This window comes from Falco rusticolus, chromosome 10, assembly GCF_015220075.1.
Source record: "Falco rusticolus isolate bFalRus1 chromosome 10, bFalRus1.pri, whole genome shotgun sequence".
Lineage (NCBI taxonomy): Eukaryota > Metazoa > Chordata > Aves > Falconiformes > Falconidae > Falco > Falco rusticolus.
Window position 1 is genome coordinate 11,187,212 of NC_051196.1, and position 16,851 is coordinate 11,204,062.

Consider the following 16,851-nt stretch of genomic DNA (forward strand, 5'->3'; position numbering starts at 1 on the left):
TTTGCACTTCCGCATCTTTGTTTACTACACTTAATCTGTTATGGGTAGTTTTTCCAACCTTGAACAAAGCTTCTTTCAGTCATGTGACTTCATACATATTTGGGAGAGGGTCCCATAAAAATTAAGTATAATGAAAAAATTAAGTGCAGCACCAAATCCAAGTCTAGACAATACCTTCTTCTCAAACCGATGAGGTGTTGGTATATAGGAATAAACAGCTGTCCCTTTCTTCTAGACTCCTGTGTGAGAATCTGAAGTACACCACTTCGAAAGCTTTTATCTGACAACACAATATACCCAAAATCATGTAATTTCAACAGAAGTGACACAAATAGTCTAACCTGTCTATGTAACCATTTGCAGAACAGGAGTATGGAAGCACTAGAAATAAGATAGATTTTCACTGCAGAAACTAAATATTGCCCAGCAGGTCACCTCTAACTTGTGAGAGGTCTCATGCCGTCTTTCACTTCTAAAGCTGAATTTTGGTGATACAGGAAATTATCTCAGTAGTTATGGACAACCAGTCACACCAGTGTTTATTCAGAGACTTACATTTGGTAGTTTCAATGCTATTCTGAATTATTCTCAATAAATTTCAATCAAAAGCTGTATAAAGCTCAAGCTCAGCACTCCAGATCAGTTATTTTTCAGTGCTTTTATATCTCTTGCAGACTAATTTTACAAATTTTGCACAAGTACTTAAGAAAACAATGCTATGAGGTATGAAACTGTAAAACAACTTTACCAAAGCATGAAAAAAAAATGGCTCAAAAAAAACCCCAAAAGACAGACAACTTCTGATGGTCAGAAATTCAACCACATAAAGGAAAAACTAATTTTCAGGAGATACAAACACTTGATAAATGACAACTTATCTCCAGAACATGAACCATGTAATTAGAGAAGTATTAAAGTTAAAGGCCAGGAATCTTATTTAATCGATGAGATGCTTATTACTTCTGGGATTATTTTAACTTTTTTATAAAATACACAATACTTCCAATATTACACAGAGCTCAGTAGGCATTACACCACCCAGTTTACTAATCCAAAATACATGTTAATGCTGCTGTTTCTATTTTTTCTGCCAGCAACAGGAAGAACTAAAGCATAGTATGGATCCAAAGCCATTTAGTGGTTTAAGTGATTAAGCCTAGAGTGCTAAGAGAGTATTTGGAGGGGTTTTGGTCATTTTAATCCTGTACAAGGAAGGACTCTCTTATCTTTCTGATACATGCCAGCACAACAGCTACCGTTACTGGAATTGTTTTTAGGGACCCCACAATACAGACAGAACTAGACTGTGTTCCCATATTTTAAAATCTCCATGTTATATTTTACACTTACATTTGGAATGTTATACATTTTACGAACATTTGTTATTCTACACATGGACAGTATTTACACGTAAGATGACAGATGACTATTTAAACATTCCTGACCTGGGAGGCAAACATTGCACGCGAAGAGCAAAACTCCTGAAGTTTAATCATGGCTCTAGTGTGATACGTAATCTCGAGTAAGTTGCTTCAACATTTATTCTTCTGTAAAGTGGATATACTAAACACACATTCTACAAAACTATTTATGGAACTTAATTTATGTAAAAACATCAGAATCTTCAGCAGAAAGGCAATATAAGAGCACGTTTGAAACCTGTATTTTATCTATAAATGTAAATGCATATCTGGTAGCACTGACAACAGAAAATTATTAGGACAAGATTCAGTAAATTTAATTGGAAAAATAATTTAGTCATGGTTTCTCTGAATTCGTACAAGAGGTATGTATACAAGAGTCAACTATCTTAACAGCAGTGAATTCAACACTTTATCCTGCTTTTATATGTTTACCAGATTTTTAATCTTGTAACGCTCCTTCCCATATTTATGTCATTCTGGTTTCTTTGGCTCAGGCATAAACTTTTCTTATGAAATGTATGGATGTAAAAAACCAAACAGAAATGGCCATATCCCAAGACCAGCCTTCCAAAACATATCAGATTTGTTACTCCCAAAGAGAAAGGCCAAATCTCTTTCATAGTCAGCAGTTAAGAGGCAAACGGGTTCAGTAACCTAAGAACACTTTGTGGTGTACGCCATGTTCTTTCTGTGGAAGCCGGCAGTTGCGTAACATCTGCACCACATGCAAAGCTGGTTGTTTACTATGTGGGTTATATACATTTTGCAGCTACTGTAATCAGATGAGCTGATGAGGACCAGATGAATTCAAAGAAATACAGATATACAAAGATATACAGAGTGTCGATTAGGGAGCATATAGGTCTTTTTCATCCTTTAGAAAAATCTTACACAACCTCTTAAGAAAAACTTCCAAATTATTGTTTGGAACCCACTGAAGCCAAGGCTATTATATAAGCCCACTGCCTAAATATATCATAACCCAATTCTAATTCATATAAGTAGTCTGTATAACCGTTACGGATAATAAAACTAGGTTACTGAAAGAATCTCAAAGAAAGCCAAGAAACTTGACATAGCCAAAAAATCCACTGCTCTTATGCATGCAGCAAATACAGAAAGCATTTATGACTATCTTAATAATACTGAGGCTTATCACAATGTGTGGGCACATTTTCTTAACAGATAGGATTAGTGTAGAGAATAATTTACTAGTTGCAGGTTCTTGCTTTATTCCTACATCTGTGATTCCCACACTATCATGTACAGAGAGACAAGAGCAGAAGGGCCACCAGTAAGAGGCAAACCACTGTCTTAGGTACCATTTGAAATACCTCCCTGAAGCTCCCAGAAAGCAGTCTTCTATTAACAGTATAAAACAAGTAGCTAATTTTCCTATCAAAATGACCTATTGCTAAAGAGATGTTGTAGTATAAAGTACTTCTCCATTCTCAGCATTTGTTAGCTACGTTACGTCCCCTCCTCCTCTGTTTTTCTCCTCTTTAAAAAGCAGGTTAGCTAAAATAAGTTTGTGACAAACAGCCTAAAATGAGCAACATCAGGTATAATTAAGCATCCCATAAAAGCAGAGTCAGCTTTACTCATGCAGTTGGAATTAAAAAAAAAAAGATTAAATAAGTTCTAGGAGATATATGTCTGGCAAATCATGAATAAACACTGGTAAAGCCCTAAGGAACGTCTACTACACTACTGACTGTATTGAGATATATAATCATTATAGAACAGTAAACTACTTCTTACATACTCATTCTTTTAAATGTTTCTTTTGAAAAGAAATGCAGGTCCAAGTGAGCTATGACCACCCGCAAGGAGAGGAAAAAAAAAAAAAAAAAAAAAAAAAAAGAGGCAAGAGCAACAACAGTGCCTCGATTCACATAGATGAGAATAATTGGAGCCCAGTTCAATTTGTGAAGTAAACAGAAGCAGGATGAAGGCTTTTCAATTTACACCTACAGCCTACAAATTAGTAAGCAGTCTGGTAGGATGAGCTTGCCAGCAATTGCATAATGACCCTACCCACAGTGACAATGCAGGGAACAGGAAACAAAATGGTAGCTCTATACCAGCAGGGAATTTCCCTTTCTAATTACAGAGTACCATGAAAAGCATTCGCAGGAGCCAAAATGCTAGCTTTTGTGCAACTGGATCAGGAATTTCTTTGTTATTCTTGATTTATTTTCATGTGAAAATTAATTTAATATGCTACTGTTTTAATAATCAAAAGTAACTATGCATTAAAAATACAAAATCTTGTCCAGCAAATATTGCTTGAGAATTTATGTAGTAAAATAAAACTCTTCTGTATCGAAGGTTCATTGGGTTACCAGTACAATAGCTTCTTGAAATGTCATGCCTATATAGGTATTCATTATATCCTCACTTGCCTATATCAATCGAAATCAGAAGTACCTAAGCCAGAAAATTCTGTTTTCACAGTATGTGTAGGGTACATTCGTATCCTGCCCCTTACACAGCCATGAGAAAAGCAAAGTGTAACACATGATTTTCAGTTTTTCTCACAGCAACTGAAAAGGGAGACAGAGCAGAAGGGGGGATGGTTGGAGACAAATAGTTTAAAAAAATAGGCAACCCACCTCTGAGAAATGTAATTACTGACAAGTAACTTTTCTGACCCCTTTCAGTGATTGTTGATATGTAGATTTCCACTGTGGGTGATTCCCCGCAATAGGTCCTTCTACATGCACAACTACTTGAGGCAGGAGTCAAGAATCACTTCAGAAAACAAAACTGCATATCTATACCGGCAAGTGGTGTATTATTTCTAGATATATCCTTGAATCTGTAGTGCTCGATTAGTAATTCAAGCTCCTATAAGTCAGTCACTGTCCTGATGCCATCTAGGATAGAAACATCCATTACTGAGAAGTAACCTGACTCAGAAGTGGGCTGTGGTGACACCATACCTATTTATGGCTGTCGCCTGGTGTCTCCCTATAAAAATGAGAGGTTGAGGAAAGGACCTGGCTCAGCCAACATAGAAAGCAAGGGCTGTCCTTATTTTAAGGAAGGTCTCAGAACTAAAGAAGCAAGTCAGGGAAAGGGGAAGGCAGAGATAACCTGATCTCCTGGCTTTGTCTGCCAATTAAGATGACAGTCCCGCACATGTACCAGAGCAATTCTGTCAAAGAATAATTTCTCAGATGAGAAATCATCCATAAAAGCATTACTCATAGCAGTGATGACCACAGCCAGGAAATCCACACAGCCTGAGATGCAGGGGGCAGACTGGGATCAGTCTAAGTGGTTAACAGGAAGGTCACAGGAGAACAGAGGGGACTGAATGCAAGTCTCACTGGTGAGACTTTTCATTGGGGCAGTGCCTCAGTAAAAAATTACAGTTATGTAGCAGATGAGCAGTCTCTGTCAGGGCTTTATGTTGATAGAAATCGATAGCATTCAGGTGATCGTTCAGTAGAGGCTAAGGTGGATAGCAAGCAACCGGAGAAAAATCAGGATGTGGGGTGACACACCAGGAGAAATTCTGATGACTGAATTTGGTCCCTATGTATGAAGAGATTCTTCTATACAAGTACTTTCAGCTAGTGATTTTATAACCCCAGACTTCACAAACCAGGGTTGGACAAGGTCACTTTACACTGAAGCAATCCAGCATCGTGCTGAATGAAACAAGTTCTTGGAGTTCTGCAAAAGCAGGTGTGAGAGGAAAAGCCACATTATATAGCTTTTTGGCCTGGGACTCCAAAAAGTCTCAACCAGATAAGCGAAAGAAGAGTTCTTAAAGCTACAGCCTAGCCTTACCTTGCAGTTTTCAGAGAAAACAGACTAAAGAAAATCAAACATCCTAATCCAAAACATGTCTACGAAGTCTCTTGAGTAAACACTACCTAGCATTGGAGCAAAACATCTGATGTGTTTAAGATGAGACAGTGTATTTTTCAGTTATATGAGTCCTTATGTATCATTCTGAAGACATCACTATGGATTTTTATTCATGACTGCATGAAGTTAAATGACTAAGAACACCTAAGAAGGTGTATTAGGATAAAGCACCAAAAAGCAAATGTTGAACACACCAGAATAAAAAGATCATCATTTCCCTGAACACGTCTTGCATCATTCTGGTGTAGAATAAATACACTGTGATCAGATGACTAATGATCCTGGGTTGTTAGGTCATGAGAAAGGGCTATCACAGCAAAGAGAATAATCAATTACAACTGTTCAGGACAGCAATGGAAGTTGAAATAGTATCCCTTAACAAACACCGAGAGGTCTCTACCATCACTAGAAAGGGAACAGTTGTAAAGGAGGAGTACTGTCAGGGTGGACTGCATTTAGGTCTGAGAAGGGTATGCATGAGGTCTAGAATAATGAAAACTAAATATATTGTCACTTTGGTAATGCAGAATTGCCTTCTGAATTCAGAAAGTAGTTCTCAAGACAACTGGCATAGCAAACAGTACATTTAACCTGGCAGCAATTAATTCAGCAATGAGTTGTGATGAGGACTTGCCTTACTTGACTATAAAACCTGGATGAAGGATTTTCCCTACAACAGCTATTCATGAATGAGTCAAGTAGGTAAACTCCTGAATTTAAAAGATCCATGCCATTTTGAAATCAACAGAACCTCTCTGAAGATACAGGAGGAGGAGGAAAAAAGAACCAAAGACAACTATTTAAATTTAATTGGGACACTTTCTACTTGGCATATGTGTACATTCCTCAAAAGTCCAGAGGATTGACAGCAAGATTTTCTTAAGTAGTAGAAAAGTTCATATAGGCTGGAGAAACTGTCAAGTTGAGCCTCAGACTTCATCCTCACCTTTACCCACACCTCCCCAAATAATATGAAGGGAAAAGAAAGCACATTATGAGAAAAGACTCAAGTACAAACATAGTTCTGCACTTCTACAGGCTAGTCGTTGCAGCCTAGCAGCTGGCAGTGCTCATTTGGAGAGAAGTGGCAGAATAAGCCTGTTTCCCCAGGACAACCCTCCCTTTTAAAGCCCTGTGTTGTTGTGGGAGTAGCGTGGTGGTGCAGACCCGTGGCTGTTGTAGTTAGGATCGCAGGCAGTGATAGCTGGTAAAAGCTTTGTAACTCGATATAAAGGGGAAGTGCAAAGTACAGACACTTGCTAATGTCCTGTTGATTGGAACTGACACACTGAAGGTTTTCTGATTCTGCAGAATGGTAAATAGTTACATCAGAGGTAATTCTTGGAGTATTAAAGGATAATAGGAGTTAATGAGGTGAGAGTGCTGATCTTTCTCAGTAGACACACAAAGAATCTAGACAAACTGGTGAGTGCCTTGTGCCTTAGACGAAGCTAGTAAATAATGAGACCAAAAGGGAAATCTAGAAAGGAAAGCCAATGGCAACGTTATGAATGAAGAAAGAGATGCTGAACAGATATTTCAATGAACCTGGGGCCTACATACATCTAGAGTTATAACCCATGACAGTTACCCTATGGTAACTGTAAAGCAGCTGGCTGTTGCCCGAGGGTTAAATGTCTTTGCTAAATTTCACACCACCCAGGTGAGTAGACATCTGAAGAAAAACTATCTGACACTGGAATAACAATGAGTTGGGTAGATTACTTGGGCTGGAGAAAAGGGATATTTGAAACATATTCCTTTGGAGTCACTGAGATACATGTGTCTTCTTAAATACTGCCCAGAGGAACAATATGCAGCTTCGCCTGATTGATAAAAGAGAGTTTGTGGGATCTGCACTTCCAGAATCTGACTTTAGCTCTGAATGAAATAATTGCAAATGCAAATCCAGCCTCAAGTCTGGAAGCAAGACCTGAACAGAGAACCCTTGTAAGGCGTCAAATGGTCCCAAGTCCCAAAATGCCCAGAAGGGGACTCCCAGCACTGATGTGTCTGAAGAGCAGACTGGAATCTCCAAGGCAAAAAAGGACAGTGCTTCCAGCGTCACTTCATTTCTCTACTTCTTCCCACAGAGCAAAGCTGATCTGTTAAGTGTCAGTGCCAAATTTTAGGAAAAAAAATTCTGATGAGCCTCTTCAGAAGCCTCTTAGAATCAGAGTGTCTTGCAGTTTAGTGCTAATCTAAGGAACAGAATAAACCAGTAGATATTCTTTTTTAACAGATTTAATTAAGCAGTTTTGATATCTTAACCATGATGTAGTCAGGCACTGCATAGGTAGGCTGCACGCACTGGCAGACTGCAAGGCAGGGCAGAAGTTAAACTTGAGATAATCTGACTCTAATAAGCCTTGGATCTGGAAAGGAGCCTGGAGTTTTAGCTAACATATCTCAAGAGGCACGCTTCCTGGTTTTGGTTTGGGGGTTTTTAGGGGGGGTTGTTTGATTGGTTGATTGTTTGGGGGTTTTTTGTTTGTTTGTTTTGCATTTGTTTTTTTTAACAAAAAAAAGAACTTGAAGCATCAACAAATGAAATGTAGGTTTAGGCTTAACCCTTTCCTGAAAGCATAAGCACTTACTGTGACACAATAATCATTTGAAGTAATTCTCAAGAAAGTCCATTTCCCCAAGACCTCAGGAAAAAAAAAAGAAGAAAAAAAAAAAAAAAACAAGCAGAAGAAAACAAGATTAGATTAAACAAAGAAAGAGGACTACAAACAACATGGTTAGATAATCTTTCCCATAGCCAAGCAGAGAGACAGGAAAAAAGCAAAGGGAAAAAAAAAAAGCAGAAGGTAAACTAAAGCCAAATAAATAAAATAAAATAAGAATTTAAAGTTTTAGAAGTGATAGTAGTGATGTAGCAAGAAAATACTTACAAAAGACACTCCAGCATATTTCAAATTAAGCTGGCTGAGAGGGAGTCAGGGTTGCACAATCAATCTTCATCTTCCATAACCGTGATTATGGTCTATCAAAGGGGGGGCTGGGGGAAAGAGGTCTCTGGTCTGAGTGCTCAGGATATGAATATTTATCAGGAAGGTATATATAGGCAAGTTTTATCAATATGAAATCAGTGGTTATAAACTTGTTCATATTGATTCAAATGTCCATGTAAAAGAACGTTTGTACATGTCTCACCCCACAGACTGAGCATAACCGTTGCGGACTGTGTATGTACTACAGACTGGGAAGTATTGTATGTGTTGGCATCTATTCATAACTAATGATCAAAACACATTACTAGAAACACAAAGATTTGTATCCAGGCATCTTCAAAACCTCCGAAAGTGGAGACTGCGTAGTCTTCTCTGGGCAATCTCTGCCACTGCCAGACTGTCCTCATAGAAAAAAATTCCTTATATATAGTCTTACCCTGCTCTGTTTCAGCTTGTACCTGTTGAGTCTCATCCTCCCAGTGTTCATGATGGAGGATTCAGGGCCACATAAATCTCAGAGGGCTTTCACAGAAAGCCTCATAGCTCTTTCCCTATTACACAATAAACCAGGAAGCTACATGAAAACTTGCAGAGTTGAGATAAGCAAGCTGTCAAAAGCAGCAAGAGCCTAGGCTAAGAAACTGAAACCCATTTTCCTTCAGTAGTTAACTGTTACATTGCAAGCCAGTACAATTTCATATTTATTTCCTTTTCATAAATGTGTATTAGCTAGTACTTCAAAGATGCACTTTAATAAAATACACAACAAAGCAATATTCAGAAATTTCCCGTATTTTCTGGTTTTGGCTGTGTGATTTTATGATTTCAATAATCAATTCTAAAAGACAGAGCAACTATGCATACAATGGCTTGAGAGAGTTCCCAAGCTATAACAAGCCAATATTTAGTATGTGCAAAAAGTGGGCAATATTAAAATACTTTTTTTTTTTTTTGCCTCATTCCTAACAAAAGTCCAAACCAGAACAAACAAAATAAACATAAAGGAAGGATGCAAAAAACCTTATATGGTCAGGGTTTTGTTTCCTTTTTTATAGCCTCACCAGAAGTAAATAATCACTATCACAGAGCTGTTTCTCATCTGTGAGTTCCTGGTGCTCATCACTCTTCTTTTGCATTACTATCTTTCACTGTCTGAAGCAAGACATAACTACCTCCTGAGACAATTTTTAACCAAAACCTTGCCAATAAGTGCTTCAGGTCAAGGTTTCTGCACTATACTGGCGATTTTGTATTTAATCTCGTTCAATCTGGTCACATTTTGCAATCAATGCTAGAACTGGTTGTGGCAGATACCTTTTCCCTTTTTTTAAAGCTCATATTTAATCCCAGAGCATCATCATAATGGAAGTCACAGAGTTCTAGAAAAACGTATGAACATTTTCAACAAGTACAACCAATTCCACCCTACAGGAAAGGTGAACTAGAGTTTGTTTTAACCATTACAAAATTTTACTTTTTGCTGTCTAGAATAATATATGCAATGATTCTTACAGAAAGAAAATTCAGTCATACTCTTGCAAATGCAAGAGGCCAGGAGACTTAAATTTTACAGTCTGAGAAATATCTCTACCCTCTTGGTCTCCAAATCATATAGCTGGCATATTCCAGTTCTTTCATATTTAACAGAGTTCTGTAATTATTTCTTTGGATTATGAAGTTAATGACTGCGTACAGCTATTTAACATTGATTTATCTCCTGATGATACAACTGCTGGTCAATACTTCAGAGAAAGAATTTTCACTTCGGGGTTTGGATGCAACTGCATTTTCCCCGATTTGGGGGGTACAGCATCTGTCTCTCTTTGAAACCAACATAGACAGATTTGAATTCTTTTCATTTTGATAAATGTGAAGTAGGTATATAATGTCATAGCCACATAATTACTAGGTTTAAAGACACAAGTAGTTAGTATCCATTCTTCATTTTTTTCCCCTCACATCATATGTCACTAGATTGTTTCCTACTTTGTAATGACCCAGCCCTCCTTTATGAAAACCCTGAAGAATTTTTAAAATTTGTAAGTTTAATTAGATAGAAACATTGTTTTCATTCACTAGTGTGAGGAAGCTTGACTGAAAAACCTAAACTATGTGGTTTCATGATGATCTGGACATTCATTCCCTCTGACTCACGGACCATCGGTAATTGAACATTTCACATCAAATCAGAGTAAAAATGCATTATTTCCACATGCTTATAAGTAGTGAGATGACAGACCCAGTTTCAGTGATAAGATGCTGGGAAAGGGAATGTAAAGCATGCAAGCATGCACAAAATACTTGATAGTTCTGAACACTTGTTAAAACTACACCGTTTCATACATCTCAGAATAAGCTGTTTACTAGGTAGTTTGATGTGCTTATATTGGGATACAAGGTTAAAAGAAAACATACCAGTTGAGTGCAACATCAAGATTACATAAGCATAGCTTAATTTTTTAATATAAAAAGCTTAATAAAGAATTGCAGTCAATTTTTAAAAAAGAAAACATAAATGAACTTTGCTTATAAATATAAGAACTAATAAGTCACAAGACATGGCTAATAGCCTTTTAGAGGCTGCTTCTTTCAAAATACAGTATATCAATTGCTTAAGAACATGTAGGATTCTTAAAAAATGCTGGAATACAGCAACTAAGGAACTGCTTTTCGAAGAGCTTGTAAAAATACCTTTTAATCTAAAAGCTTTGCTAAGCACATCAGTCACCTAAACATCAAAAGAACTGGTCACCAGTCAGCATGTCTTCAAAAACAAAGCCAGTGTTTGGGGCTACTGTTTCAGAGTAAACCTAGAGAAGGAGGACTTAGAATAAAAGGACCGCTTACCTTACTTAGCTAGTTACTTATTTCAATTTTCCTTAAATTCAGCACACATCCCTAGCTTTTATAAATGCCATAGTTTTAATGAAACCTTCATTCTTGCCTACTTATGTTCCTACTTTGGTTTTGCACTGGTGGGTCGTTACATTCAGTGACCTAAACTAAGGATTTTTTGATTCATACTAGAGCAAAGAATGTCAAAAGTACACCTCCAAGATCACTACTACAATGAATACATTTAACACTAAACTATCACAAAGGTAGCAGACATAATCTGACAGCTGATCACACCAAAACAATACAGAGAAAGTCCAATTTTGAGACTTTATGACTCAGTTTATCGCTGTATAAGATTAGAAAAGCAGGTCACATTCGCACACAATATTTTATATTGGCTGTTTAGTTGTCAAGCACGTATTTTACAAAGTCCACAAAGAACACTTATTTTTGGAGGAGTGCTGAGCACTTTTAAGGATAGGATTGTAGTTCAGAACTTTCTTGATGAACTGAACAAAGCTCTACACTTAGAAAGAATAAAACGCAGAGAGAGAAAATGAGAAATCACAATGTAGGCAGCAACATTTGCAGGAAAAGATTTAGGAGTTTATTGTAGAGTTCTTGTAAAATACTGAGATGCTTCTACAATAAAGAAAAGCTGCATACGCTTAGAGGATTTCTGCATGAAGACAAGGGAAGCAATTATGATACTCCAAAGGATTACTGTATCCAAATTCTATATGATTTTATGCTGAGGGTCCTGACTGACTACTGTATACAATTCTGGGGAATGTAAATAAGACTACAGTCAATTTAGCTGCAGAAATGCAAAATTAAAATAATACAGCCTACAATGAAAATATGAAAATTTCAATAAGGAACAGAGAGTGTGTGGAATTGGAAAGAGAATAAGGGAAACTTCAGAATAAATGTCTCATAATAAATCACGAGAATTCCTACTTTTGGAATATAATCTGGTAAGAGAACAATTTAACCACTATTTATGAAGACTCAGTTTAGACAAAAGAGATCTGTGAAGTTTTACTTAATTTTTCTATAAAATATAATCTATTGAAGTGTTTCAACAGGCCACTTAGATTATTTTTTTGTTATTGTTGTATGTATCTTCGGAACAGATTCAGAAAACATTCACCAAAAATTTTCTTGGAAAATTTTTTTCTTCCTCAGAGAACAAGGAAGATAGATGAGGTTCAGCACTAAATTTCGATTATTCCACATTATTTACCAGACTAAGTCTATTACATTGCATACCTATGTTGATTAAAATGGCCTGTACAGACACTGGTCTATAGTCAATCAGTGCTTGATTGTTGCCCTTGAGTATGATTTGCCTTCAAACAATTTGCAGACTTTTACTAAACGTTACAAAAGAGAAGGATCAGCAGTCTGCACAGCGGCTGGGAATGGCTTGTGTAAAGAGGCCAGTGGGACATGATATCTGAAGCTTTCAGTGCTGCACTGCACCCCTGAGTTGTTCAATTACCACTGGCATACGTAAGAGACCTATTATTATATCCCCAAACTTCTATGACTGAATTTGGCATCTTTAATTCCCCAACCACATTTAATTTAGCTATTTAACATATGCTTGCATGTTTGTGGGAGACAGTGTGATTTCTTTATTGTAAAGCCAAATTGTGCCCTGGGTGTGTTACAAGGACGAAGAAAAAAAGTTTGGCTGCATTAAATAGACAAACAGTAAAATCAGATTTAAAAGTCTCTGTTTCCCTCTGAGAAAACTGGTTTAGAATGGTGGAGTCCAAATGACACTTCTCTGAAGGTCTCTTACTCCATAGCAAGCATAAAGTTAACTAAAAAAAGTACAGAAAAAATACCTGTCCAACCAAGAATTTTAACAGCTGTACTATTTATAGGATCAAGACCCTGAAACTTAATGATTAATGAAGATTGACCGTACCTGCTGACTTGCAGAGTCAGACAAGAGTAAATGAGCCATGAGGAGGTTGTAAAAGGCAGAGCAAAGCCCCTGCAGGGCAAACTCAACGGCAGCTGCTTACTGCACATTCATCCCTTGCAATGGGGTGCAGCACTCAACCTGCTGAAAACTATGTTTTTCCAGCCTGAGCGTACTATTTCGTATCAGTCACCAAGATGTTAGTCCTCATTTAACACCTTGCTGCCCTAGCACATGCCCCTCTACAGTACTTTGAGGCATTACACCTGTTGATCAGGCTTGGTAGCTGTGAAAAACAGAAGCCACAGCCCCAATTGGATCTTGACCCGATTGCAGTGTGGATTCAGGTTTTCCCCATGAAAGACATTGCAACCCATACTACATGATTTGAAAGTGGCACTCACAGGCTTGAAAATATGATGTTTTACAATCTCTGAGGCATGGAGGGAAAGCATATGTCTTATTTGATCAACTTTCATTTCTTTCTATCCTGGCTGTACTGCAAAGTCTTGCATTACATGAAGCACTTTGCTTCATACAGTGCATTCACATGCTTTGTTTTGACTGTTATTTAACAGTATATATGTCTCCTTATGGAAGCAAAGGCTTATGCTAGTAGTCCAGAAGTAGCATTTTAGTGTCTTGCCACTATTAAGGAATTGTCACTGAGTTCTGTTCCACTAGGTAATTCATTGAATAACATAAACTCCATCTGAGCACAGGCAATACGTAACTATGAGTGGCATGCAAGTTGTTGTACACGCAAGTTTTTTCTTACTCTGCACAGCTGTTTAGACACCATTAGGATGTTCACATTATTATAATAAAACAGTGCAAACCCTTGAACTAACCATCTTTTTCCCCTCTCTAGTTACTAGTGCCTAGCCATGATACAAGAGACATCAATATTTCTCATTGTAAGCATTTGCTGGATACTTAAATAAGAATCTTAAATCTATATCAACACAGGCAGAACTGGCAAGCACTATCTGAATGAACTTTAATTGTGCTAATGAGGGATGAGCACAATGAGTACTGTTTGTGCCACAGAAATACAAATTTAGCTATGCATAAAATTTGAAACTTTAATCTGACAATTAGAGTACAGATTTCAGACTGCAATCCATACAATAAAGCTAATTAATCAATCTTCCTTCCACTGAGATCCATTGGGGTTTTTTTTTTTTATCTATATAGTTTCCATTTGCACCCCACTCTGCTGACTTCAAACTTCCTCTCTACCTCAGTAAAGCTTAGTGAGCTCACTGCATTCTCAGTTAGACATATACCTGGCCATAACGGCAAAACTCAGACTTCCTTCCCATTACCCACAGCTATAGTGACATTAACTACTGAGATACAGAAATGAATGCTGACAAGTTTATTTTAAAATAGATGAAGCACCATCATTTCTACTTCTTAACAGTAGCTGATGCTAGCTTATTCTTAAAAAAAAAAAAAAACACACCACCACAACTGTCCATATTAAACAGATTTCTTTCAAAAAACATTAGAAAATCATTTCATTTTAAGGAAGACATGAGTCACTCCAACATCAAATAAGTCACTTATTCTTACAAATAACGTGAAAAGTTTTCTTACAAAATGTGTGAAATGCAGAAAGAGGCCTCTAGGCAAACTACGTAGGAAAACAGGGCAAATAGGTATTGAGTTTGTGCATCACGCTTGCTATATACAAAGAACAGAAGATGCTTCAGGAAAAGATGGTAGGATTACGTTTGTTTCCGTCTCCTTGTAGATGACCAAAACAAGAACTTTTGAGTATTTCCCTTGAAAAAAATATATAAATGCTGTTCTGAAGCAAGTGAAATCATCTCTAAATCATTATTAAAATTAGCATCAATATTATTACCCATCCTGTAAATTATAATCTGTATGATTCAACAATATTTCTAAGTTTGCAAAGTCAAAGAGCAAACAATACCTCATTTGAGAATCAACGAACAACAGACCTACGTAATTTCTACCTACTTTCATAAATCTGATGTGTATTCTCAACTTCCAGAACTCCTTTTCTGCAATGTGATCTTCAAATAGCTGGAAATATGATTTTGTGAATCACCATTCTGGATTCTGATCCTTTAAGTAACGATAAACATTTCAGCCCACTGAATGTGTTTGTTAAGCAAAGTACTACTAAGCATCAATAAAACAGCAGAATGTAATTTATGACTGATAAAACAGTCGTTGCAGCTGTGGCAAACACTTTCCAGAGTCATAATCTACATCTGAATGGACAAAACTATCTAGGTAAAGAAATAAAAAAAGCAAAATGTGAAAAAAACTATTTTTATATTCACTTTGAATAACAAATTCAGGTGTCCTAGGCTCTAGTCCAAGTAATTGATGCTCATGTTTAACTTTATGAACACGTGAAAACAAGCTGAAGTCAAGGTACAAAAGCCTCGACCTCTTGAAGAGGTTGCATGGAATACAAAATATGCTATGTTGTTCTCATGTCAGCATCCACAATGCTTACACTTAAGCATAGTCTGCATTATGTGTGCATATAAAATGTCCCATTGAGCCAAGCATAGATTAAGAAATACTCCTAGAGGTACAGGTCAGGGAAGGCTCTCTCACCTGAAAAGTTCCTGCATGGTCTTCTTCTTTGTCACCTTCTTTTCCTTCCTTGAGAGCGATCAATGTGAACCCTCGAAAGTAAGCAGGAGTGGCAGCAGAAAGCGTCACTAAGATATAATGAAAAGAGAAATAATGAAAACATAATATTAATTGTGAAATCAGCCACTTGCTTATCATTTTACAGTTCAACTTGAAAGGTGTGTGTTTTAAGTTGGTATTAACAAAAACCAGAGCACTAACAACATACAGCAGAGCCAGCCGGAACACCAGAACTGTTCAGTCCAAGTTTCTGCATAAACTGGAAAACACTGGCATGATGTGATGTGAAATATCTCAGCTCAGCTCCTCCACACACACACACACACACAATTTTTTGGCATATCTTTTGGGTTGCTTTTGTTTGTTTTTAAAGGAGATTGCTAATCTGCACAGATCCACAGCAGGATTATTTTGGTGATGCTTTGGGGTTGGGGACACGTGTTTGGGTTCAGCTTTTGTTCTGCTCTGAGCATAGACAGAAATCTAGGCATTTTAGTACATGGAAGGTTTCTTTAACAATAAAGCAAGATGACCATATTGCCTGCCTCAGCTCCGCTACACTCAATGTAGTACTCCAGCTGGTGGAGACCATCGCTCTGAAACTATCCTTCTTCTCCCTCAACCTCAGGCAGAACAGGACACAAAGTTAAATTCATGGCTAAAGGTGACCTCTAAAGATTGTGCTGCCAGCTCTGATCGTCAAAGCATCCTAGACATCAGCAAAACACCCTTCATCACCCACCAGCCCTGACCAGGAAGGCATCGTTGGATCCACCAGCAAAGAACAAATAACGTATTGCAGAATAACCTGATTTTACCATGCTCAGTATCAAGATCACATCCCTCATTTTCTGCAAGTGCAAAATACTTTTGTATGATTTTTCTATTTACCATCATCAGTAGCTAAGCACCACCCAGCAACACTTGATTTCCACCAGCTATGGCTCTTTCGAACACTATCAGAAAGATGGAATGATGCAGAGCTTTGAGACATGACTTTTGAGGGAGGTTTAAAATAGCTGAACCCTTTTCAACACCTTATAGGAATCCTTTTCTGTAATAGAGGTAAATTTAATTAAAGGAAAAATAATTTTTATTGAAAAAGAGACAGAAAACTGTTAAGTAGCTTTTACTTTAAGCATAATACTGTTAAGTAGCTTTACTTTAAGCA

General features: G+C 37.2%; 1 protein-coding gene across 1 annotated transcript in view; it reads right to left on the reverse strand.

The window, feature by feature from the left end:
• The window catches only part of SPON1 (spondin 1), a 200,039-nt gene that overhangs the window by 177,112 nt on the left and 6,076 nt on the right, over positions 1 to 16,851 (reverse strand). The window contains exon 2 of the mRNA XM_037403029.1: positions 15,642 to 15,748. Within this exon, the coding sequence (XP_037258926.1) occupies positions 15,642 to 15,748 (107 nt within the window). The remainder of the gene's footprint in view (positions 1 to 15,641; positions 15,749 to 16,851) is intronic.